The 25,846-nt window shown below is 39.4% G+C and overlaps 1 protein-coding gene across 8 annotated transcripts in view; it reads right to left on the reverse strand.

Moving 5' to 3' along the window:
* The window catches only part of PLD1 (phospholipase D1), a 205,404-nt gene that overhangs the window by 132,372 nt on the left and 47,186 nt on the right, over window positions 1–25,846 (reverse strand). For 6 of the 8 annotated variants that reach the window (XM_077991683.1, XM_001085464.5, XM_077991684.1 and 3 more), the window contains exons 2-3: window positions 2,073–2,263; window positions 1,714–1,841 (exon numbers count right to left, since the gene is read on the reverse strand). In XM_077991683.1, the coding sequence (XP_077847809.1) occupies window positions 1,714–1,841; window positions 2,073–2,232 (288 nt within the window). In that variant the 5' untranslated portion in view covers window positions 2,233–2,263. Of the gene's footprint in view, window positions 1–1,713; window positions 1,842–2,072; window positions 2,264–5,457; window positions 5,630–25,846 lie in introns of those variants that run through there. The other 2 variants (XM_077991682.1, XM_077991685.1) reach the window with 2 other exon arrangements.

Genomic DNA, 25,846 nt, shown 5'->3' on the forward strand with positions numbered 1-25,846 from the left:
GAATTACATAAGACAAACTTTCAATCACACATGAGACGATTCCTACAAATGCTATTCCTCCAACATATCTGTGTGTGTGTGCATTCACACACACACACACACACCTGAAACAAGGAACTAGGTGGAGGAGACAATGAGAGAAGGCCCTAATGAGTCTTCAGGGGTCCAGTCCACAAATATAAGCAGTGAACCAGGCAATTGGCAGGGGTGAGAGGTATTGTATACTAAGAGCACCATCTTGGCTGTTTTTGTTCTTCAGAAATGGCATGATATGCCTTCTCTCCTTCTCCCGTGAAACACATTCCAAGGTCCAGCCTTGTCTATACCACCCACCCACCCTGAGGAGCCACCAGTATTAAGGAGGCATGGGTGGAGAAAGTGAATGCGGTAATGAGTATACAGTGTACATTTGTATAATATTATACATATGTATTATCATTACTAAATCTTCATAACAAGCCTATAAGGTAAGCACTGTTATACCCCTTATTCAGAAGAGGAAACAGGAACAGAGATGTTAAGTCACTCGTTCAAGATCACAAGGCAAAGATGAATTAAATCATGCAGTTTGGCTATAGAGTCTGTCATTTACCCCCACATGTTAACTATCTTTCAATCTAAATGCTGGCAGGTGAAAAAAGAAAACAAAGCTCATCTTAGAGACATTTCTGAGTGAGTTCTGCTCAGTGGTGTATCAGGGAGACATGGACCCGAGTTACAGGGAAAGCCTAAACCAGAGGCTGACACCCAAGTGAGTGCAGGCTGGAAGTCAGTACATGTGGAGGTAAGCTGGGACACAGCACGAGGCAAAACCACCCAGAAAGCGATGCAGCGCATGCCACCTCCAAAAGACAAGGAGGAAGGGAAGGCGAAGCTGTGCCCTAACAGCTGGTTATTAATCTGTGCTTCCCCTGAGGCAGGAGGCAATGGTGGCCTTACTCTGCCATGGCTAGAGCTTAGCCTGAAGGGACAAAAGTCACCACCCTGCAGCCATTTTCCTCCCCTGGAGACTTAACAACTGCAAAATCTAGGCAGGAACAGAGAAAAGGAGCTACCCTAAAGGTTTCTTCTAGTCCAATCCATTTCAAAGGGCCTACCTTTGATTGCTGAAGACATTTTACTCCAAAGCCTTTTCAGCGTTCAATGAAAAAGCACATGAATGAGGCCTAAAGGATGGTTTTCTAGGAACCAATCAGAGAGGCAGAGTATGCCTGCAGAATTCTCTCAACAGTATTTTGGGGTAATGGTACTGGCCAATCCAGTATCCTGGCTTTTTTTTCTTAAGAGCCAGGGAGCACCAACATTTTCATTCTAAATAAACATTAGGAAAGCTAAAATTCTTGTTGACTTATACTTGCCATGCAAGGTGGAATAAATACACATCAAGAGTCCAAATGAAACAGAAAACTAGGGAGAGAAGAAGAGTAAGAGAGGCACTTTGCAATTTATTACATTGTTAATTTGCCTTACATGCCTTTTTAAAAGAAAGAGCTTTGGCTCGAATGAAGAAAGAGGAATATAAGAATGAAGATTAAGTGGGAAGGAGGCAAAACCTTGACAGGTGACAATGACTTGGAAATAATAGATAAATAAAAACAAACAAACAAACAGCCACAAACATGGTCATAGCTAGGAGGGAGGAAAATGAAAGGCTATGTAGTAATTCACATATATTGACAAAAGAAAAAATGGTGAGTTCATAAACGCTCTGACCCTTGTTGTAGATGTGAAGCGTTCCACTTCCAAAACTTGTGCTTTTATTGGACAGCCAGAGAGATACGTCTGTATATTAGGCTCCTTAAATCCTTGAGTGTTATAAACAGCAGAGAAAGGGATATACACTAAAAAATAAGTAAATAAAGTTAATGCAATATATGATTAGCATAACTTGTCTTTTACAGGCATTCTTTTAAGAACCATGTGTTAAAACAAGAAAGCCTCTTACAAAATGATCTGAGCCCAGTGTTACATCTGCAAGGAAAATCAATCATTTGCTGGTTACTTCAAATTTGTGCTCTTCCAAGCAACCCTGACAAACTCTTTTCTTCCCCGCTCAGATCATCCGTCTTTACCTTCCTGTATCTTGGGATCGCTGGGAGACACGTCGTATTCTACCTCCTCTCCCTCAAAGTGGAGTTCCCGCGTGTCCAGATTTTCTATGATATTACTCATGTCAGCAGCAATTTTCTGCAGTGCAGAGGTATTTACCCGTGACTCGGTTTTCAGTGACATGTTAACTTAGGACAGAGCAAAAGCAAAGGGGCTAGGAAAGAAGAAAAGGGTTACAAAGACTTAGCATTTTGATAACATAAAATGCTATTCCACAATTTGAATCCAGACTTAGATACAGCATATGGAAACAATTCCGCCTGCTCTGTGTGAGACTCAGTTATCCAAAACAACCTTTTAGTTGTTGTTCCTGTTTAACATTTAAAGGATTCTTAACTTGTAAATTAAAACGGAGTACTCAATTGTAAAAAAGAAAAAAAAAAAAAAGAAACACCACATTGAATGCCAACATTTCTCTCATCCGACTTTATTAACTTGGATAAGTAATTCAAGGGAGATTGGTTTGGGAAAGCTTATTCAGAGAAAGAAATAGATTATTTGCTATAATAAATACAGCTGAAGAAAGAATATAATGTAAAATAAGCAAGTCTAAATATCTCCTAAAGAAAATTTAGAGTATTTCACATATTGAAATATACAGATTTAGAAATATTTTTATGATAGCATAATCTTTCTACATTTTCTCTGTAGGTGATATCACAAGCAAAGTGTATATTACCTTTCGAAATATGAGAATTTGGCCACGACTTTACATGAGGTATAATGACGTATGTGTCTTGAAAGGAAATTGATTAACGTACCTATTCCGAAAGATATCTGAGGTGCTAGAATTATACTTCCCTCCTTTTTTTATTTCTTTAAAGAAAACTAGTTCTATTTCATTCCGATATTTAATAACACAAGTCGTTGCACATCAGTACCCAGGGCAGAAGAGTTCACATGGATATTATTTTTCATGTAAAATATTGAGATTCAGGCTTCGCACAATGTCATCAGAGTTGGATGAAACGTCTGTTTTGCCTGATATAGAAATAATCTCTCTGTTAAAACCAGGCCCTAAAACGGAAGGACCCTCATACCAGTAACTCTTCAGCACATGTTCATTTATAACTGCAAATCACAATGAGCATCCACCACGTGTGAGATGAGATGAATGAAAATGTGAAGGTGAATAAGGCAGGCCCCTGTGATTAAGGAACACCTGATATGGGTGAGGGAAATGAGGCATATAACCCAAAGTTCACCCCTGGCCTCCTCCAAGGTCTTGGGCTTCTTGAGAATGAAATTTGCCCGGGGAAGACACTTACCTGGGTCCGTCCTGCAAGTGCTACCAAAAAGCTAAGTGGCTATATGGGAATGCCAAGAAAGTCTCAGGAAAACTTATACAGCCCTTATTATAACTCAATGAGTCTCTAAAACCTGTACTGTTATGTCTGGGAGAAAGAGACTGTTTGGAAATTCAAAAACGGGAGTGAAGGACGGAGGTTCTGGTTTGGCCAGATATATAAAATTAATATATCTAAGTTCCCTGGAACTATGTAATCAATCATGTTTCTTTCTGTATGTCGGCTGTAAGAAAGCTTGGAGCCAAATTTGTGGCCTACTATAGCAAAGTATAGGACTATCTCTTCCCTTCAATGTTCCCTCCCACTTCTAATTTATATTATAATAGTTAATAGTTACTAATTGTTTAGAATGCACCTCGCTGGTTATAATTGTTTACATACATTGTCTCATTTGTCATTAATAATAAATCTGTGAGGGTTTGTTATTTCTATTTTGAGCATGACAGGAGTTTGTCATTCCCTCTTTATAGATAAGGAAACTGAGGCAAAGAAAGACTAAGTAACTTGATCAATATTTTAAACTATCTGTCCAAGGTCACACAGCTGGTAAGTGGTGAAGAAGGGACTGGAATTCAGGTTTCTCTAACCCAAAAGCCAATATTCTCAATCACAATCTTTACCTTGCTATCTATTCTTTGTAGATATGTAAGCCCTTGGAATAGATGGAACAGTTAATATAAATAAGTACCCTGGGGCAAGTCCATTTAAGAGCAAACCCTAATAGGAAGAATTGGAAATAAATTCCTGCAACTCGGTTACCACAAGACGAAGCCATTTACATTCCCAGGGTCTTTGTTTCCTCTCTATAAATTGAAGAGGTTGAGCCATTTCATCTCTAGAGTTCTTTCAACACAAAAACCCTAACTGTAGATAAAAGATGCCATAAAAGTGTTCAGCCTCCCTTATAATTTAATTACTTTAACCCTTTTCCTAGCCCAAGAAATTAATCAGAGTAGTTTTGCATGTGAGTAAGAGAAGCAGGTAGCAGAATGTTTTCTAACCTACATAATTCAATTAAGATCTATTCAGCCTCCATTGAGGAGCGTTGCCTTTGGTCAAAATCAAAATATGTATGTCCTTTCCTCTTCATTCAACAAACACTTAACAATGTGTCAGATTTTATTTTACTCAAAATACAAGGTAATGAAAAATTTAGAGGAAAAGAGACAAGGAAAAACAGATAAGAAATTACATCATATCATTGCAGCTTGTTAATTTTTAAAGACTTCAGATATTTTTTATTGATTAAACAGACTTATTAACTTTGTCAACTTTCTTAACATAGTGAAGACAAAGGTTACTCCAAATAACCTTCCTTTTGAACTACGTGCTGATCCTAAAAATGCCTGTTAATTTTAAGAAATACAAAGACTTCAGTAATCTATACGGTGTTACAGAGCTAACGCATCAAGCTAAAATAAATATCCAACTTCAGATAGAGAAAAAAGAAGCATATTCACTTATGAAAAACTTGAAGAGTGAGACATGAAACAAAGAAAACATCTTATCATTTATCAAGTGTTTATTACATGCTAAGCACAATTGTAGCACAGTTTTGTTATTTAATACTCACAATGACCCCACATGGTAGATATGATTATTCTGAGAGATTTAGTTAAGCAATCGTCCAAGGTCACTCAACTTGTGTCAGTGTTGAGTTTATAAAGCAGATTTTGTCTGGCTCTAAAATCTTATGGAGTTGGTTACAGAGGCCCATAATTATTACTTTTATTTTATGGGCTTGAATGTCTATAAATTTAAATTAATCTTTTATATGAAATTTAAGTCCTGTGACAAGAGACGTCCTCTACTTTAGTCACCATACCTTGGAAGGGATCATACTAATCCCACAGTCACTTCAATTATGAAAATGACATATCTCAACAGCTTCCTGAGTTCCTTCTTAGCCTTTTACTTTTATGGTTTATAATATTTTATAAGACCACGTGGAAATGGACCCAAAGCATTTGCAGATTTGTTCATGCTTTTGTAAAGACTTTACTATTTAATAATAGACAATGAATCATTTGTCCATCTTTACCTTTACTTGTGTCCATGGGCATTGTGTGCTGACTTTTCATCCAACCATTGTATTGCTGGTTTCATTCTTGAATATCAAGCTGTAAAACTATCTATGCTCCTATGTTGTCAAATCTTCATTTATCAATGTTTTCTTTCATCTAAAATAATCTATAATAGGGGGTGAGCAGCTGCCACAGGCACAGCCTATATTAGTCAGCAATTGGATAAGGGCTTCAGTGTTTACACTTGAGATAATGTAATTGATTTTGTTACCTCCTTATAAAATTATACTGCAAGATCATTATCTTTTTCAGTACCAAGAAGAGATGGTGCCCATGGAGAGAAAAGAGCAGCTGTGTTTTATTTCTGTTTGCATTTGTATCTGGAAAGTAAATAAGGGTTTTTTTTTTTTTTCTCATTTTGAATTATAGAACTGAAAATCTTTGCAGGGAAGATTTAATGGCCTCCAGTTATTCAGTGATGAAATCAGAGAATTTTCTATTCTCAACTTTCAACAAGATTGGGAAGTAGAACATCAAAGAGAAGCAGACACTTGCCTTTTCAGATAACAAATAGATAAACACTGCCTTAGCCAAAATACAATAATATCAACTATAATTATTGATATTAACATAAATATGAACATTAGCCAATATTTGCTAAATTTGTACTACATGCCAGGTACCGTACAAAGAGATTAATATCATGATCTCATTTAATCTTCACAATAACTTTAGGAGCTGGGTCCCATTGTTACCAGCATTTTTAATGAGTAGCTTAGAGAAGGTAGGAAACTTGGCAGGGCCACACGGCTGGGAAGTGATGAAGCTGGTGATCAACTTTGATTGATCTGACTTCAAAGCCCAGCTACCTACGAATCCAGAGGTGGGACTGTGGGTGGAAGGAAACATTAGCACTGGGAGGCTTTTACACTTTGCTTCATATACTCTTAAAATAAAACTGTTTTTTTTTTTTTTTAAGTCAAGCTCTTGCTCTCTTGCCCAGGCTGGAGTACAGTGGTGTGATCATAGCTCAATCCAGCCTTGAACTCCTGAGCTCAAGTGATCCTCCCGCCTCAGCCTCCAGAATAACTAGGACTACAGGCATGTGCCACTATGCATTGCTAAAAAGTAAAACCATTTTTAAAAGAACAACAACCCACATTCACTCCGTGAACATAGTTACAATTTACTTATTGCTTCCTTTCTAACATAATATGCAAAAATTTCCTCATTTTTTTCTAGATGCTATTGTACTTACTGAGAGAAATAAATGCAATGAATTCCTAAGCCAAAAATCATATCATAATGTATGAATGTAAAAAAAAAATCATGATTAGATAGTTTAAACCCAAACTGAGTTGTGGGGATATCTTGTTTTCCCATTTTTTCACGATGATGAAAATTAAAGGATCCATAATATATAACCTTCGAAAACACATCATACAGCAACTGTATTTCTGGAACTGACTTGATGCTCTCTGAGATATAAAAATTATAAATGTGGATTCAAGTACTAAACTCAATCTCCAGTAATATAATATGACTTGGATAAATATCTTTTGAGTTTAGCTGACTTTCAATAAAGTAAATGATATTAACATATTTTACACTCCAGACTACATGTTTTGAGAAAATACATTTTAAATATCCTCTGATGTTTAATTGGATCTTTGACTTTTTATAAAAAGGAACATGACTTCCACAAATATTAATGGAAGGTGATTATGTACCTTGGACAGAAAATGAAATGTCAATGGTATAAGGGAAAGATCAAATGACCTAGGATTGTTCTACCCTTACTATGAGTGTAACCTGGGCAACTACCAGTCCGAGGGTTGCAGTGTCCCTCTATGAAATGTTCCACTCATGCTTCCTCCCTTGGGAAGCTGTGAGGAGTAAATGTGATCATGGATACTCATCTACAGGCAAAAATCATCTCGGTTGCTAGTGTCATCTTTAATTCTATTAAAAGGGGACCCCTGAAAAAATAATCTTAACAGAGTTTATCCTGCTTTTCATCTCTTTTTTAGCTGTCAAAACTAACGTACCATCTTGCAACTGTCTTTCTGGCTGGGCTACTCTAAGAATGGGTCTCTCCCATTCAACCAGTCCTGAAATTTCTGGACTATACTACCCTAAGTATAAGAGAAACCAGTAAGCCTTCCTCTGCAAAAACAATCATGGAAGGCATTAGCCAGCCAGACCCAGCTAACGTCCTTCCTTTTCTTTGCATGTCTTCCTGGCCTCATCCAACCTGCTGTCCCTGGCTGGTTATGCAATCCTTCCTTGGCATCCCCATAGTGCTCGCCACTTTTCTCACGATTGTGGCTCCTGCTCCCTTTGAGGTCCAGCACCCTTTGCAACTTTGATGAAATCTATGAACCCACAACCCCAGAAATAAATGAGCATGGGTTCACGTGCAGCATTTTGCATATATTTTCATAGGTTCATGGTTGTACCCTCAAGACCTTTAGGTGAAGAAGCATTCCGCTGAGCTGCAATCATGTGCTGATGCACTGACACACCTGTCTTCCCACTAGACAGGGACACTCCTGGGGGAAGAGGGTTAGAGTCATGGGCATTCACCACAGACACCCAGCTGAGCACCTGCTCAACACGTTTGTTGATTAAGTGACATAATCAGTGAGCTATCCATAGAGAAAGCTGTCAGCTGCAGGTTATTCAGTGAATGACACAAAGAGATATTATTTCCCTTACATACCGCAGACACACTCAGATGTAGAAGCCTTCTGGTTGAAAAGCCCCTGAGAGGCGTATAACATGTAAGAAACAGATTGGCTGCCAAAGCAATCACAGCTAACACAGCAAACTGCTAGTGAAGCTTCCTGTGTGCCAGGCTTTTGCTGAGGGCTTTTCATGCATCATGTCAAATGATCCTCACGGCAACTTCATGAGGAGTACTGTCATCATTCCCACTTTGCAGACAGTGAGATAGTGTGACAGAGGTGAAGAGTCAGAAAGTCAGTAAGTCACCTCTCAGCCTGGCTCTGGCTGACCCAAAAGCCATGCACCTGCTCCTCTTCTGCCTTCCACCTGCGCCTGTGCCAAGAAAAGGAAATGCCAAGATGCGGAATCACCCAGCCAGCTCTCCTGCCCGTAACCTGTGAGTCCAGTTTGCTATTACGTCTATGGTTCTAAGAGTCAGAAGTTTGATTCCCAAACACAGCCCTTCCACTGAGCTCCACATCCAGTCTGATCTCAGGGGGCCCAGAGCCCAGCAATCTTCCACTTACTTATCCTTCTTTCCTGGCTTTATATCAAACCCTCCACTTGGCCTAACACTGATGCTGCTTTTATCCCTGAGATGTCCAGACTGGTGCTAAATACTTTGGACTCACTGTGCTCACAGAATAAGAGTTGAATTCATGTTCTCTTTTTTCCCCTAGCTAAAAACAAACAAACAAATAAAAACACATCTATAATGACATAAAGCAAAATGGTTACATAGCTCTTACAATTTCCATAATTTCTGCCATTAGCTAATCTCAACCAGTAAGTATGTTATTAGGATACTTCTAATAATGATCTCTCCCAGCCATTTTTAATAATAACCCAAGAAAACCAAGGCAGCTTTATGCCATGGAGGCACAAAGAAATCCCATAAGACATCATGGTTTCCAGAAGGGAAAACCTTCCAGACAGCTGTTTCACCATCCAATAGTGAATTAGGATATAAGTCACATGTTTTGGGGCATGAAAATAATTTCTTGATTCTCATGACTTTTCGTAAGTCCTTTTACCTCTTTGGATGACCTTTTAAAAACATCCATGGCATTTGTTCTCTGGCATGAGCTTTCTGAGTAATTTCCTTTAATATGTCCTAGAGTTAAATATTTCCCTTTTTGCAGTGGTATCACCTTCTAGTTCATCTCAGTCATATCTTTGAATTCAAACTGCTTCCAGAGTCAAATACAGATGTTAAAGGAAATTGACATCTATTCAAATGCTGAAGGAAATTGACATCTATTTCAAATGTTGATGGTTAAGAAAATATGATGTGTCATTTCTTGAGTGCCTGCACTGAAAGGCATGTTACGTGTATTACTTCCGATCCTCACAACAATCTCACTGGGGTCATGGGAGCTTACTGAGGCTGCACAGTTGTGAGTAGTGGGACTGGTTCTGGTATGTAGGCCGCCAGATGGGCTGGGTCCCATCTGCCTTCCTGGCCTCTGCTCAGTAAAGATCCCCAGTCATGACTGCTCTCACTTCTTCTCCTAAAGCCACCAACCATCTCAACCTCCTTCTGGGCGAGGGCAGGGCTTTGGCATGCAGCTTCCATGGCATGCAGTACAGCACGCGGCTCCACTGACCTCTGACCAGACCCTCGGAGGCACTGGCTTATCCAGATGCTTTTGGATTCAGTTAAAGTGCTGCACCGGGGACATGTTCTCTTGCTTCCTCAGGAGTTGTGTCAGGGGGGTAAGAGGAGTACAGGAAACCAAGTCTCACAGCCTGTGATACTAGGGCAGGTTAAGTTGCTGGCAGATGCATGCCTCTCCCCTCTCCTTCAGGCCTTGGCTGTGCTGAGCACACTGATACAAAACAGTCAATCTGGAAGATGTTCTATGTGATGGAGTGACTGGCTGCTTTTCCTGGGAAGCCATGGCCAGCCAGGAAATGACTGCTTTGCCTTCTTTCCTGCCTCTCTTCTCTTCCCCCCCATTTTTTTCTCCTCTAGAATTATAAACACCCCTATTCAACCCTACTATGCAACCCCAGAGGCTCTATACAGGAAACTTGAGCTAGGACAGCGTTAGAACCAGGATTCCAAAGCCCATGTTTTGTTTGTTTGTTCTTTTTTTTTTTTTTTCTGAACCATCCTGGCTCCTGCAGAAATTCGTTTGTGCTGAATTTAACAGTAATTTTTAAAAAGCAAACTTGTATAATGTTTACTATGTGCCAGGCAGTGATCCAGGTGGTTTGCATGCATTAACTCAATCTGTCCTTACAACAGACCTATGAAGTAGCTGCTATTCTTAGCCCCTTTTCATAGGCAAGGAAACTGAAGGCACAGAGAGATAAGTGACTTGCTCAAGGCCACACAACTATCTGATCTACTTTGCTATTATTTCTGCCTTGGTTAACTTGGGCAAAGTCACTTTAGTTGGTGCTCAGTTTCCTCACCTAAAAACTGAAAATTAAAATATCTGTTTTACTGGCGGGCGCCTGTAGTCCCAGCTACTCGGGAGGCTGAGGCAGGAGAATGGCATAAACCCGGGAGGCGGAGCTTGCAGTGAGCTGAGATCCGGCCACTGCACTCCAGCCTGGGCGACACAGCAAGACTCCGTCTCAAAAAAAAAAAAAAATAAATAAAATAAAATAAAATAAAATATCTGTTTTACATGAATATGAAGTTGTCTGTGTTTAGGACTTTGCAATAGATACATTATAATTTTAAAAACTCCTCTGTCAACATTACCAAATGTCAGAAAAACAACATATTCTAAATGACATCACCCAGAAGATAAAAACCTAGCCCAAATGCCAAGGACATTTAGATGAGGATTCTGAGCCAACATCTAAGAAGATTTATTCCTGTCCCTGTAAGTGACAAGGCACATTATAAAGATTTGTATTTGAAGAGAAAATATGGGAGGATCACTCCTAACTTCAAAGCCTGTTAATACGTTTATTACGTGTAAGTCGGAGACTTTGTACAACCACTGGATTGACTTAAGTCAAAGGGAAAATTCTTCTTTATAAAAGAAAGGTAGTTAATATTGCTAAAAACTGGTCAGACTTCTAAAATTAACATCCTTGGATGTTAAATGAATACTCAGTTTCTTTATGGCCAAGAATAGAATATTCATGCTTTCCTTTCTTTCGCTTCTCTTCAAAGCAACAGGCAAACGACCTCTGTTAGTGTGAGTTTTGGCAGTACAGAGAGTGTTTTCAGTGATATCCCATGAATTTCACCTATGAGAAGAATGAATCTGGCAAACACGCATCGTAATCTCCTCCAAAAACTCTCCAGTGCTGATTAGCTTTTGAATCCTGTCACAACTGCTAGTTGACATAGCACAATTTCAATTTTTTGGCCATCTATATAATTACTAAAAATGTTTGTTGAGACAGTACTGTACCATGGTACATTTGTGATTTTGAGTGAAGTAACTTGAAATATGACTCTCCTTATGGTGAAACAAGTTATTTATGTCTTTCTGTGCCTCAGCTTCCTAATGTGTAAAATGGAAGTAACATTGCGTGATTTAGAGCTTGGACTATACTAGATGCTAAAATAAAGTTAGCTGTTCTTATGTCCCTAGTTATTCTAAGAGCTATCAGTAAGACCCCTGCCCAAAGTCCATATATTCCCACCTGAATCATGTCCCTCCTAAGCACAGGAACTAGCAGCAAGAGCTGGATCTGGGAACGGTCTGATGTTGTCTGTTATAGAAAACACTGCTACAAACTTCTGGAAACAAAATGAATCAAGCTGATACATACGCTCCATTTCTACTGAAAACACAGAATTGCTAGGTAAATTGTGATTGTTTTAAGAAAAGATTTATTCAAGGTTAACGGCAGTGGCAGCAGCAACAAAAACAATAATGAAAAAAAACCCTACAGTGTCTAAGAATGAAGAAACTGAAGTCTGATGGGCACACTGGAACTGAAGTTGTAGGGTCCAAAGGGTTCTGGATCTCAGATAAGCATCTGAGATTACAGTTCTGTTCCCTCACATAAATTTTAGGAGATAAGATCCCAGAACCATGGGAGGCAGTGGCCTGGAAGTGACACTCTTACAAAAAAACCCAGAGCTTCAAAGAGCTACACTGCCTCTTTAAAAGGGACTAAATAACCACACCCAGCATCCCTGGGAAGAAACTACATGGAACTGTGATAACTACAAAATGAAAAACTGTATATAAAAATTATCCAAGATCACAATGTCTAGTTTCAGTAATAGAGGTATTACTTCTATTAGATTTACCATCCCACAGATAACAACTACACATTCTGTAATATATATAAAACTACTATATATATACACTATATATATAGTGTGTGTGTGTGTGTGTGTGTGTGTGTATAACTTGCTTGAAAAACAACCAAAATCAAGCAGAAACTGGAAGGAAACCTATATTCGGAAGAAAGAAACAGCATTGTTTTTGTCTAAGGGCTGGTCCCAGACCATGTCAACTTGAGTGACTAAAGCTCGGATAGAAAGTCCATAGATTTCTGGCTTGAAGAACCAAAGAACAAACTTCACAGCTATCACAGCAGCTGAAAAGTGAGGCCAGAAATCCTAGAAAGGAGAGAGCCACAGAGGGGGAGACAACCCCAAATTTTGCATAGGCTGACGCTTGAACTATGTAGGCATGGGATACATTCCAAAGCTACGCAGCTAGTACTAAAATGACTTTAACAGATATTTCTGCTGCTGCTCACCACAGGACAGATGGGGTCTGGAGTTTGAGTCCAGGCATGTTAAATGACTGTAAAACAAAACTAAACTCAACAAAAAATCCAAACTCTGGAAAGAAGTATAAAGGAATCCAGAGTCTCTACAACATGCCAGTCACAATGTCACCTAAAACTATTACACATAGAAGAAACAGAAAGATGTGATCCATTGTGAAGAGTAGAGACCAAGCCTGACATGTTGAAATTAGCTGAGAAGGATTATTTAAAACAACTATTATAATAATGCTCAAAGATGTAAAGGAAAATATGGTTTCAGTGAACGAATAAGTAGAAAATCTCACCAGAGAAAAGAAAAAATTTGCAGGATGGGCTTAACAGCAGAATAGCAATGACAGAAGAAAGGGTCAGTGAACCTGAATACAGAACAACAGAAATTATCCAATTTGAAGGACAGACAGAGGGGAAAAAAGATTTTTTTAAAAACGAACAAAGCCTCAGTGTTTTATGTGATAATATTTTAAAAATCTAACAAGCATATAATTTGAATCCCAGAAAGATAGGGTAAGAGAGAAAATGAGGCAGAAAAAAAATGTTTAAAGAAATAATGATTTAAAAATTCACTAAATTTGGTGAAAGAAATAAATTTACAGGTTGACGAAGTTCAGTGCATCCCAAACAGGAATAAATACAAAGAAAATGACACCTAGGTACATTAAAGTCAACCTGCTGTCATGTAAAGAAAAAACTAAATTTTAAAAGCAGCCAGAGAAAAATAACTTGTGTTCAGGAGAACCATACTAACGATGATGAACTTCTCATCAGAAATAAATGGAGGCCGTAAGATTGAAACAACATCCTAAAGCTCAATAAATGTGGTATTGAATTAGTAAATAAAGGTTGCTTTTCCTCAAAGGAAATCTACTGATTCAGATTCCTAAGAATTTCTCACAGAACCTGACAATATGATCCTCGAATCTGTAACAGAAAAATCATAATAAGTAGATAAGACTTGCCCTATCAGATAGATCAATAATTATTACAAACCTGAAAAAAATAAAATTGTACATTATTGGCACAGAAATAGATGAACTATACCAAATAGGGACCCCCCCAAACAAACCTATTCAAATATAAGTTCTTGGCATCTGACAGAAGTGGAATGAAAAAAATAATGGAGAAAAATGAACTGTTTAATACATGATGCTGAAACTATTGGCAATTCAGAGAAATATAAAATAAAATTAGTTCTATACTTCAAAGCTCCAATAAGAATAGTTTCCATATTATAGTCCCAAATGTGAATAACAAATGTTTTTAGGATTAAAAACCTAAACATGAACTACAAACATGTAAACATTTGAAATAAAATATAGAAGAATGGGCCGGGCGCGGTGGCTCACGCCTGTAATCCCAGCACTTTGGGAAGCTGAGGCGGACGGATCACGAGATCAGGAGATCGAGACCATCCTGGCTAACACGGTGAAACTCCGTCTCTACTAAAAATACAAAAAAATTAGCCGGGCGTGGTGGTGGGCGCCTGTAGTCCCAGCTACTCCTCGGGAGGCTGAGGCGGGAGAATGACGTGAACCCGGGAGGCGGAGCTTGCAGTGAGCAGAGATCGCGCCACTGCACTCCAACCTGGGCAACAGAGCAAGACTCTGTCTCAAAGAAAAAAATAATAATAATTTCATATCTATATCACGATATCTAGTAAACTTGAAGATGATGGAACCTACTGGCCAGCAATGCTTCCCATAAGTATGTTCACAAAAATACTCCCCCATGGTATAAGAAGACATATATTCAAATGGGCACTAAAGCACTATTCACAATAAAGAAAATTAGACAACTGAAAATATCCATCTACCACAGAATAGGCAAATGAATGTTTCAAATGGAATGCTATACAGCAGAGAAAATAAGTGCATTAGAACTACATGTATCAACATGAATAAATGTCAATACAAAGTTTGATGGGAAAAATCCGGCTTACAGTTTTTGTTTAGGATTTAAAAACATAGAACAATCCTGTATGTTGTCTATGGATAAATATATAGAAGTATGACATAAAAACTAATTGAGGAAATGATACACAATAACTTTAGAAGAATGGTAACATTTAGCAAGAGAGGAGGGAGGAGAACGCCGTTAGCAAGGAGTCCAAAAGGGACTCAGTGCATTTTTATTTCTGTGGTCTCTATCATACAAATCTGACATTTTTTCTGGCTAAACCAAAGTTATCTATTTGCAGCTCTTTCCCTCTTGCTGAGCTGTAAGCTCCTTGAGAACTCAGAATAACAATAAATGAAACCTGTGGCCAGCCTTCCCAGTTGCATCTCCATGGCAAACATTAATCTGTGATCACAGCCTACTTTCTCTGAGCCTGCATACGCCTCCGAGTTCTTCTCACCCCATACTTCAGAGGCTTTAACATCTTGCCCTCTCTGAAAGAAATCAAATCTGATCTCTCTCATATCTTTAGTATTTGTTGAGAAGAAATGAATTAAATGAGGGAAGTGAATTATATAACCGGTGGGCAGTATTTTACTATGTGTCTGTATGTGTCTTAGAAAGAATAGAAATTAATGCAATTCAATTCAATTCAAAACCTGTATGGTGCACATATTTGGTGGCACCATACAGGTTTTGAATTGAATTGAATTACATTGAGTAAGAACTAAGCATACAATTTTTAGACTGAAGAAACCAATGAATAAAAAACCTGATCTGTAATGCCTGGCACACATGATGATCTAGGCATTCATTTGGTCCAACCTCTTCAATGCACTGAGAAGAGAGAGGCTCAGAATCATACAGATAAAGGATTGATGAGACTAGAACTTACACCTCTGTTGCACCCTGCTTGCCCATACAAGTCTGTTTCAGGGATGGATTCTTCCTTTATAATGCAGCTTTGAACCATGTCTGAAATGTGGAAGAAAGACAACCAGACAGGCAGGATAAACTGCTTTTGTCTGAGCTGCAGCCAGACTGCTCAACAGGTGTGGACAGGCTGCCAGCCTCACTGGGAAAGAACTAGTTTGGTCTTTGTTTAACCACTGCTCCTATGCATAGTACTAAGGAATAGAGATATTCTCGGGACACCTGACTCCTGCGACATTCCCAAGGGTCAGAAGCAAATGGGTTGCATCAATACTAACAAGAAATGGCAAGTTAAAAGGCAGGCTGCCAAACTTTGATGAACTGGAAAGAGAGTCAGTGTGCACCAGCCAGATTGATAAGCTACCTTGCTTTCCAGTGCAGCTGTTTTGCGGGGCTTCTTAAGCAGCTTCTCAGGATGACAATAGTTCACTCAATGGATATTTATTGAACACCTACTATGTGCTGAGCACCATGCTAGGCACTGGGAATATAAAATAACCTCATGAATTTCACTTTACCATGACAAGGGAGGCTTTAAGGGCAGAATCTCTCAATGTCCCTCACCTTATTTGTGATTTTGACTCCTTCCCAGCCCACCAAAACATTGGAAGAAGGCCCCTCCTCTGCGTGTCCTATCTCCCACCTTTGCTTGTTTCCAACCCTCCTCTCATTATTTCATCAGTCAACTCCCTCATCAACTTCTCCTGATCCTGTGGCTTTCCCCTATTACCACTTAAAACATTCTCAAGTATCTCAATTACACATATGTTCCCTTCTACTGCTTCTCTCTTGCTATGACTCATAGTCAAGGTTTTTGTGTTAGGTTTCCCTGCTCAGCTGGACTGAAAAAAACATGCTCCATGCTCTCCAACCTCAGCCTTCCAATAGGTTGCTCCCTCTGCAGCTTTGCCTTCCTCCAACCCCATCTTTGCCTGACTGATTCCTATCATCCATTGGGACTCATATCAGGTGTCACCCCTTCCAGAAAGCTTCCCCTGACAGCCCAGGCTGGTTTAGGTGCCTTTTTTCTCAGTGTTTCTATAGCATCCAAGTGAGTCCATTGAGTACATTCCTTTCCACTTGGTCTCTGACTCCTCTGGAAGACTGAGTTTTCTGAAGGGAGACGCTGTCTCTAAATCCTGAGTCACTGGTGTCTATTGGGTTCCCAGTCACTGTTTCTGAATGAGTCGAATGAGAATGAATGAATACGAATAAGACTCAGAACTGCTCACAGTTTGGGCAGCACAAAGAACATGTGCGTAATGCTTTCTGGATTACAAAGCATTCTGTACACATACATCTTCATTTTCCTAATAATCCTACAAGGGAAACTATTATTTTTAACCTTCTTTTCATTGAAGAAGCAATAACTCAAAGTGATTAAGGTCATACTGTAAAACTGTTGGTCTGAGACTCAGTCCTGAACTCTCAACTTCACGTTCTCTGCTTTTTCCATTTCCCGTAAATTACTGCCTTCATATTCAGATGTATATAATTCTCCATAAACTCTCCTCATCAAAATCTCGTCTCTCGAAACCAATCTTCTCACCTTGTGTCTAACCAAACTACATATTAGAATTGAAGATAAGTCAATTCTGGCTAATTTTAACAAAAGAAGTAGAGCTAGAAAAGGAAATAATACAACCAGAACAATAGAGATAACACTCCCATTGTCCTCCAGTGTGATGGATGAACATAAATACTAGTGATATTACATCTTTCTTCCAAGCGGCAAAACTTCTCAAATGTAGGGTTTATGACAAAATGACCAGAGATTTGCCTTGTGACTCACTCCTTATTAAAACCAGGAAATCTCCATCCTATCTGGTGAGACAGCTGTGCAGGCAACTTTTATCCAAGGTCACCCTTGAGACTCAGCTACTACTCTATCTCCGATAAGGTGTTAACTCGCCACCAGCTCCTTCTAGACCTCACACTCCTGTTCATCCAGCTGAGAGCATGCAGTCCATCTCTGACTATTTGCTTGCCCAAAAATCTCTGCTCGTATGTCCTTCTTTTGCAGTCATCTGGAAAAATTCAACCCTGGGCCACACCAACTATCTGCCTTCGTGGCACTTATCCCAAGGCTTCTAAACACGGCTGGATAAAAAGCACTCAACTACGCAGACTGGCATTCATGGGGCTTTCCAGCTATGTCTCTCACCCTCTTTTCAAAGTCAACTTCCTAAGAAAGTTGTCTACTTGCTCCTTCTAGTTTATCACTCCTCCTTCTTTAACTTGCTGTCACTGGCCTCCATTTGTACACTCCACCAAACAGCTGTCTCCAAAGTTCATAACCACCTGCATATTCCATAATCTGAAGGACATTTCCCCATTCTTATCTCACTTAATCTTTCTGTTGCACAACCCTTGACTGCATCCTTCCTGAGGGTCTCTTTCCCCGGCTTCCATGTTCTCACACTCCTCCAGTTTTCCTCCTCCCTCTCTGCCAACTGAGATGGAGTCTTCTTTGATGCTGTTCTTGTGCTCAGAATTTACATGCTAATATTCTTCAGGGTCCTGGGATTATTCTTTCTTACTCTACACATTTCCCAGGGTGATCTCATCCACTGTAACGGATGGTTAAAATACATGCTGATGTCTCCTTTACTCAGGGATACTACTGTTGAGTATATTCCTTTCCTCTTGGCTTCTGTCTCCCCTAAAAAACTGGGAGCTCCCTGAAGAGAGAGGCCAACTCTGTATTGCCCATCACTAGCATCTACTGGGCTCTCGGTAACTGTTTCCAGCTGCAATCCTTGTCCTGATCCTCAGACCTGTCTATGTAACTGCCTAGGAACTTCCCCACTGGGTGATTCCATAGAGCATCTCAATATGCTCGAAACAGAATTCACCATCTTCTAACCACAAAACACTCCCTCTTTCTATATTTTCTTCCTGAAAAAAATTGGAAACATCATCTACCCAGCGGCATAAACCAGAATTCTGGAACTCATCCTTAGCCATTCTCTTTCCTAACTCTCTATATCCAATCAATTAATAAATCCAGCCAAATTCTAAATATCTCTCCCATCTGACCATATCTTAACTCCATAACCATGACATGTTTGAAGAAGTGAGAAAGGTGCAGTGCACCTGGACATACAGTACAAGGTAAGTGAAGTTAAGGCATTTGCACTTTATCTCTTTACACCCCCTTCCCCCAGAGTGGTCTTGACGCTGTTGTCCTAGAGTTAAAAAGTCTTCCATAAAAATAAGTTTGGGCTGCCCCAAATATGATTTCACAGGATAAGTAACTCACTTTTACTTGGTTATTTTTAATTACCCGGCTAAACTATGGTATTTTATCACAAATTTATATTCTGCTAAACAGAAAACCGGCTCTCTTTATAAAGCTGCTACAGGGAACAATGATTTCCAGATGAGTTTCAGCTGTAAAGTAGTGCCTTAATGGGACCACCAGAATTCTGTCTGTCACATTTAAGAAACAATGCAATATTTAAGGTAAACAAGCTAAACTGGATGTGTGTCGACAGTGAGGTTTAGGTGGAAGAAAGGATGGAAGGGGTAATGAAGAACATGCCAGGTTTAAGAATGCGTAGGCATAGTTGACAGATTATTGATTCACCATTAAAATGGCATTAATATAAAGTGAATAAAAACGTGCGATGTAATCAGGATGTGTCTTAAGTTAGTAGATGTTAAAAAGTCATTGTTACGATACTTACATCTGCCCAAAACTATACATAGTGGCAAAATTCATTAAAGAAATGTGAATACAGAGGAGTTTAAGCATACACAGTAGAAAGAGAAGGGAATAACGTGCTAGCAAAAATCTGCAAAGACAACTCCGTCGATATACTAAAAACCTTGAATTGTTCACTTTCAATGGGTGAATTTCATGGTTTATAAATTATATCCCAATAAAGATTTTTTTAAAATCAGCAATGGCATAGGAATAATAATAACCAGAGTTGTAAAAATCAATCAGTGTTCAAAGAAAGGGCAGGGAATTTTCCTTGATCCCATCGTAGAAAAACCAGAGGCAAAAATCATTTTTACATTTCTTATAACAAAAATAGACAAATTGCTTATACCCAAAAAGAGAAGGGGAAAAGACACTGTCAAAACACTAAAAGAAAGCAATCTAACAACGTCTATATTGAATATTACTTTAATTCCACTGTTTCTTTCTGAAGACTCTCCTCAGTGAGATAATTATGTTTTCACAAACACAGAAATCATACTGGGATCTATTATCGTATTTAAAAAACTACCAAAGTATGTGTCACAAAGAAAACTATTGTAAGTTCAGAAAAAGTATGAAAGACTCAATAACTAGAAAAAACAATTAGATAAAGAAAAGAGAAATTCTGGGTCAGTGATCATTTCCTTTTAAGGCAGGGTTCCAAAAAAATGTACAGAAGATGGACACAAAGCAGGAATACCCAGCTCCTCAAAGGCACACACACATACTCATGCTGGGCAATTGTTGGAAAAGACACAGGGTGCAAATTTTTTAGTCTCTATTAGAAAAAGAAGTTAGCTCAAGTAAAAACAGAGTCCTTTTGAAATCACTTTCAGGATTTCACTTTCAGAAGATAGATGCCAAAAGTGGAAGGCAAGTATATGCTCAGAATTTGATTCACCAGAATAAACATTGATTATACCTGCCTTTGATATCATTCAGTTCTAGTTGCCCAAGAAAAACTTTCAGCTGATAAAGAAACGAAACGAAACAAAACAAAACAAAACAAAAACCTGCCCTTTAATTTCTATCCTCAGAGATACCTCGCTCAAACATAGGAACTAAATGTAAATCACTTGGTCTTAAAAGTCAGAACATGTTCAATTTACTATGATTCAGCACATGGATTTTACTGAATTAAAGCTGGTCTGAAACCACCTTTGTTTCCGTATAGCTACTCAATGTAAGAAATAGGCAATGAGCATGTGGACTGAAAGGGCACTGGCCCTGGGGTCAAAAGTTTTAGATCTAGGCCGGGCGCGGTGGCTCAAGCCTGTAATCCCAGCACTTTGGGAGGCCGAGGCGGGTGGATCACGAGGTCAGGAGATCGAGACCATCCTGGCTAACATGGTGAAACCCCGTCTCTACTAAAAATACAAAAAACTAGCCGGGCGAGGTGGCGGGCGCCTATAGTCCCAGCTACTCGGAGGCTGAGGCAGGAGAATGGCGTGAACCTGGGAGGCGGAGCTTGCAGTGAGCCGAGATCGCGCCACTGCACTCCAGCCTGGGTGACACAGCGCGAGACTCCGTCTCAAAAAAAAAAAAAAAAAAAAAAAAGTTTTAGATCTTACCTCAACTCCGGGGACTCTCAAATAAACCAATTAAATCTCCTCTGAAATTAAAGAGCTGGCTTTTAATCTTTCTGTCCCTACCTTAACATGCCAGGCATGTGGTAGATGTTCAATAAATGCTTCCTGGATTCTTACTACTAATAGCTAACAGCAAGCACTTATTCAGTATGTACATTATATTACTTAATCATCACAGTAACCCTAAAATGTAAATTTTCATATTATTTGTGTGTCTTAACTTCAGAAACTGAGGTTTAGAGAGATTGGTCACGTGCTCACGTGACTCAGCTGGTGGGTGGCAGGAAGATGACTGCAGGGCCCAAGTTCTTAATCAATGTGCACTGCTGCCTATCTGAACTTAACTGGACACTGGCCAAAGTAATCAGAGTGATCAACGAACAAATGTTGCTCCTCCATTTAATCTCTGTTTTATTGCTCACCTTTCCCCACCATCTGTCTCTCTGGGATCGTTGACAATTAAAACCTAGATATCCTTGCTACTGAGAGTGTGGTCCATAGACTAGCCTCCTAGGCATCACCCAGGAGCTTGTTGGAAATGCAGAACCTTGGCCACACTCCGGACACAGAATCTGCATTTTAACAAGACATCCAAGTGAGCCATATGCATATCAGCTTCCGAGACACTGGTTTAGACTAGCTCCAAAGTAAAACACTTCCTTCATGATAGGAGGAAAGAATGTCCAAGAAGGAAAACATGACAGAAGCGTTGTGCCTAGAGAGAACAAAACCAGCTGGCTATGACTGTCTCAGGACCTTCCTTCTCCTGGATAGTGGCATATGGATATTTTTAAAGGACCTATGAAGATCCCCAGAGAACTGATGACAGAAGCAATAACGGAGTCTATGGGGAGGCCATCTATCATTCTACTCCTCTCTGAAATTTCCAAACCTGTCTTTAGAAGCATATATCATGTAGCAAATAAAAATACATTAAGTCTTTGGCAAATACTGAATCACTCATCAGGCAGAGTAGAGCTGCCCTGTGGACTGATAAAATTCAACACGTGTATGATATTACTACCTTCCTTCACAATCCAGCAGTTCCTTCCTGTCGAGGTCACTTTTTCCTTTTAAATATTAATACAATTATTTAAGCACATATACAACACTAAAGCTAACAAACAAGCTTAAACTGGATTTAAATGAGTTTTTTTCAGTAAGGTTTATGGTTTTCTTTTTAAGTGGCCTGCCTTATTCAGGCAGAAGGTGGCCTGCATTTTTGGTTGAGAGGTGCAGGACAGTAGCTGTCCTCTCACAAGAGAGTTCATTTTGCTGAACAACTTCACCTATAAAAGTCATGCAAATAATGAAAGGAAGATATATTTTGATGAGGTCCAGATACTGAAGATACTAATTTTTAGTATTAATTACTGAAGATACTGATTTTTTCTTTCATTCAAGAAAGATAATTTTACACTTATTCTTTGAAAGAGAAATTCTATAGAATTTTCTTCTTCTAATTTAATTCTAGAATACATTCTTTCGACCCTGTGCCCTCATACTAGTAACTTGATGCTTAGCGGGTAAGTAGGTAGCAGTAGAAGAACAGAAAGGGAAATGTGGGGAGCGGAAAAAGGAGAAAAAGAAGAAAAGGGAACCTTCTAGTTTCCTGGTACTAGAAAAGCTAGAGAATTCCATTCCTGAAAATTAAAGATATTTTACATGTTTGTGTATGTACGTGGCTTTGTGTTTATACTCATACCATTTTGTTTCATGTAGCATAATCAAATCTGTTGCTAATTGTTTAGTTAATATTTACCTATTCAAAGACGTTTTTTAAATCTTGCCCAGTATTCAATCTACATTTTGCTTAGCAATTAGCTTGTCTGGCAACTTGCTGTTTTACTTCTTTTCTTAACAAAAACCCAATACCGATATTCTAACAGAACAGTCTTACTGTCCCCTTTGGTTACTGTCATTTCTCTTGCTTCCCCAAAGGCAAAGCTCTGCTATTTTGCTTGCAAACGCAAGACTGGTATTTCATTGTTGTTACAAAAGGGTCAAGATAGAGTTATTGAACCCTAATAACTCCACCTATAAAAGTCATGCAAATAATGAAAGGAGGTTTTAGTAGAAGCCAAGATGTATATTTGACTTTTTTCTTTATTCCCATTTTAAAAATAAATTACATTTATTTTTTTAATTACATTTTTTACAAATCTATACTTCCTAGAACTAACAGAATGACACAGTATACAGGTAGAAATTCTTTCTTTTATTAAGTTTTTTCCTTTTTGTGATTTAAAATCTAGTAGATGGGTTCTTTTCCTTAATGCCTTCAATTATACATTCTTCACACTTTCTGCTGTCACTTTCCCTGCCTTCATCTAGTGATAACTAGAATAATTGGAATGGATTTCTTGCTAATTAATCATCTAGGTATTATCTTCTAGAAAGTTTGCAAGACATCCCTCCTTCAACCGCTGTGGTTCTATAAAAAGAATTGCTTTTAATTCTCAACGCTCTTATTCTGTTACTGTCATGAGACATCCTCTAGTTTCAGAGAATTTCTATAAATTGCCTGAAATAACCCAGGATTTTACAATGACAGAAGAGGAAGGAAGTGAGCATGCTCAAAGTCAGAGGATGGGAGGGAAGCAGAGCAAAGTCTGGGGCAGTGCAGCCCAAGGTGTCTGACTCAAGGCAGAGTCCAGAGGCCACTACGACCTGAAGACACATGTTAATTACCAAGGGAGCACCTGGCAGGGTAACTCACCAGCCTGAGTCAGCCTAGGATGGGGGTTTAAGGGGGAGCTGAGGAACTCCAGGAGAGAATCACATGCATGAGTTTTCCACAAGAGACCCAAGTTCCCAGCCCAAATGAAACCAGTAATGGATTGTATTAAAAGCTAGTAACAATTGTGCTGAAGCACTCACTTGCTGGTGGCACTGTTAATGGAGACACCATTCTCGGGAAAATGTAGTAGGATAGTTGAAGAGCAACAAAATCATTTATACTTTTTGATCTGGTAATCACACTGTAAAAAAAATGGGGAAAGGGACATACACAAAGTTGTTCCTTGCTAAACAAAAGAGACAAAATTTAACAAGATAAATGTATACATCCTCATTGAAGTTTAAACACACACACATACATGTATAGGCTGGCAGTTGCCTGGACTAGCAGCTATTCTTGTGAGAAAGCCCTGGGAATTTTGGATCAGCCAACTTCACGGCAGGGCTACTTGGGAGGGAGCAGAGCAAGTGGTAGGAACACACTCTATAGTCAGGCAAAGCAGGGTCTGGATCCCTCCTTCTACAGACCATGGCAAGTTACTAACTTTCTAATACATCAAGCCATCCAACAGTTAAAAGGCCTTTGAAAATGCAGTGCTTCCTAAAAAAGGAGATGCTCCGTCAGTCCCTGAGTTCCCCGGAGCCAGCACTCCCCAGAAGAGCCTCGTTCTTGGTCTCAGAAAACGCACCCTGGCATCTACCTCAACTTCAGAATTCCACACCTGACTCTTCCTCCTTCAGACCTAGGCCAGACCTCCACCAGAGCAAAACCAGTAAAAAGCAAGGGGAAGAAGATGGTTTTACTGGGGTGTCTGGTGCTGTTACTATGCATAAGGGTGGCAGACTCAAGTTGGATGGAGAAACCTGGCAAATTCAAACTCAGGCATCAAGAAGCAGTGTTTCCTAGGATTTTCAGAGTGGGAAAGTATTAAGTCTGGTGCTCAGAGCAGGCACGTGGTTAAGTCCTGAGACTCCCAGATAAAATGACCAGCATCTGGGCTCATTCTGTGTAGAATGTTCCAGTTGGGCCCATAATTAATCCATTTAAGATGCGGACCAGTTTTTATGAATCACAGCAAACCCTTGGTGAGACCCACTTTCTTTCCTTTAGATGCAGGCCAGCCTCTTTGTTTCCCCAGTTAACACACTTTTTCTTAAATGAACCCTCTATCCACACATTCAGAAAAAATCTCTATATATACTCCATGAAAACTGCAAAGGTCTCAGATTAATACAGAAACATAACTTTGGACTGTATCTTCTTATCAGCATTCATTTGAACACTGGTATTAAGTTTACTGTGAACTTTGTCATTCAACCATATGTAAAATGTTACAATCATTTTATTTACATTTCTCTGAGCAAAGGTGGTGGGTATCAACCTTGTCCAACAGACAAGCACCTTACTCACATCAGGATATTAGTGGACACTTTTACCAAGTGAAATTGAATGGCGCAGTAACCAAGTGAAAGGGCTTCACAGTCTTATTCCCCAGATGGTGCTACTTTTGGTCTAGGAGAAGCCATAGGCTTTTTGGTTATCTTCTTCTGTCCTAAGTTAATCAAGGTTTGTCTATGCATTTTATATCCAAAAACTTTAGAGAGGTTCTTATAGTGCAACCTCTCTAAAACCAGATATAGTTAGGTATCCACATGAAGTAAGATGAAGTTCCTCTTCCACTGTATTGAGAAGCTACTAAGTGTCAGGGGCCGGGATGGGGTTTAGGAACACAAAGATAAACAGAGCTCTCCCTCAGGGGCTCACAGGCCGGGGGAGGACACAGCAAATTCTCAAGAATGTGAACAGAAGTATAGCAGGAGGAGGAGCTGCTCAACATCTGGGCGTATCCCAGAGGAGGAGCTGCTCAACATCTGGGCGTTGGGGAAGGTTGCCACTGGTAAAGCACCCTGGACAGGAACCTTGAAGACCACTTACGAGCTCATGTGAGTGGAAAGCCCATTCCAGGAAAGAGGAAGGGGTATGGTGGGTTGGACTGTGTAATCTAAGGAACAATATATGTATCTCTGGATGTCTGAGCAAGAAAGTGAGGTAAGTGAGGGTCATGACCATTATTTTCAGATATCTGAAGAACT

The sequence above is a fragment of the Macaca mulatta genome, chromosome 2, assembly GCF_049350105.2.
Source record: "Macaca mulatta isolate MMU2019108-1 chromosome 2, T2T-MMU8v2.0, whole genome shotgun sequence".
In the NCBI taxonomy this organism is placed as follows: Eukaryota; Metazoa; Chordata; class Mammalia; order Primates; family Cercopithecidae; genus Macaca; species Macaca mulatta.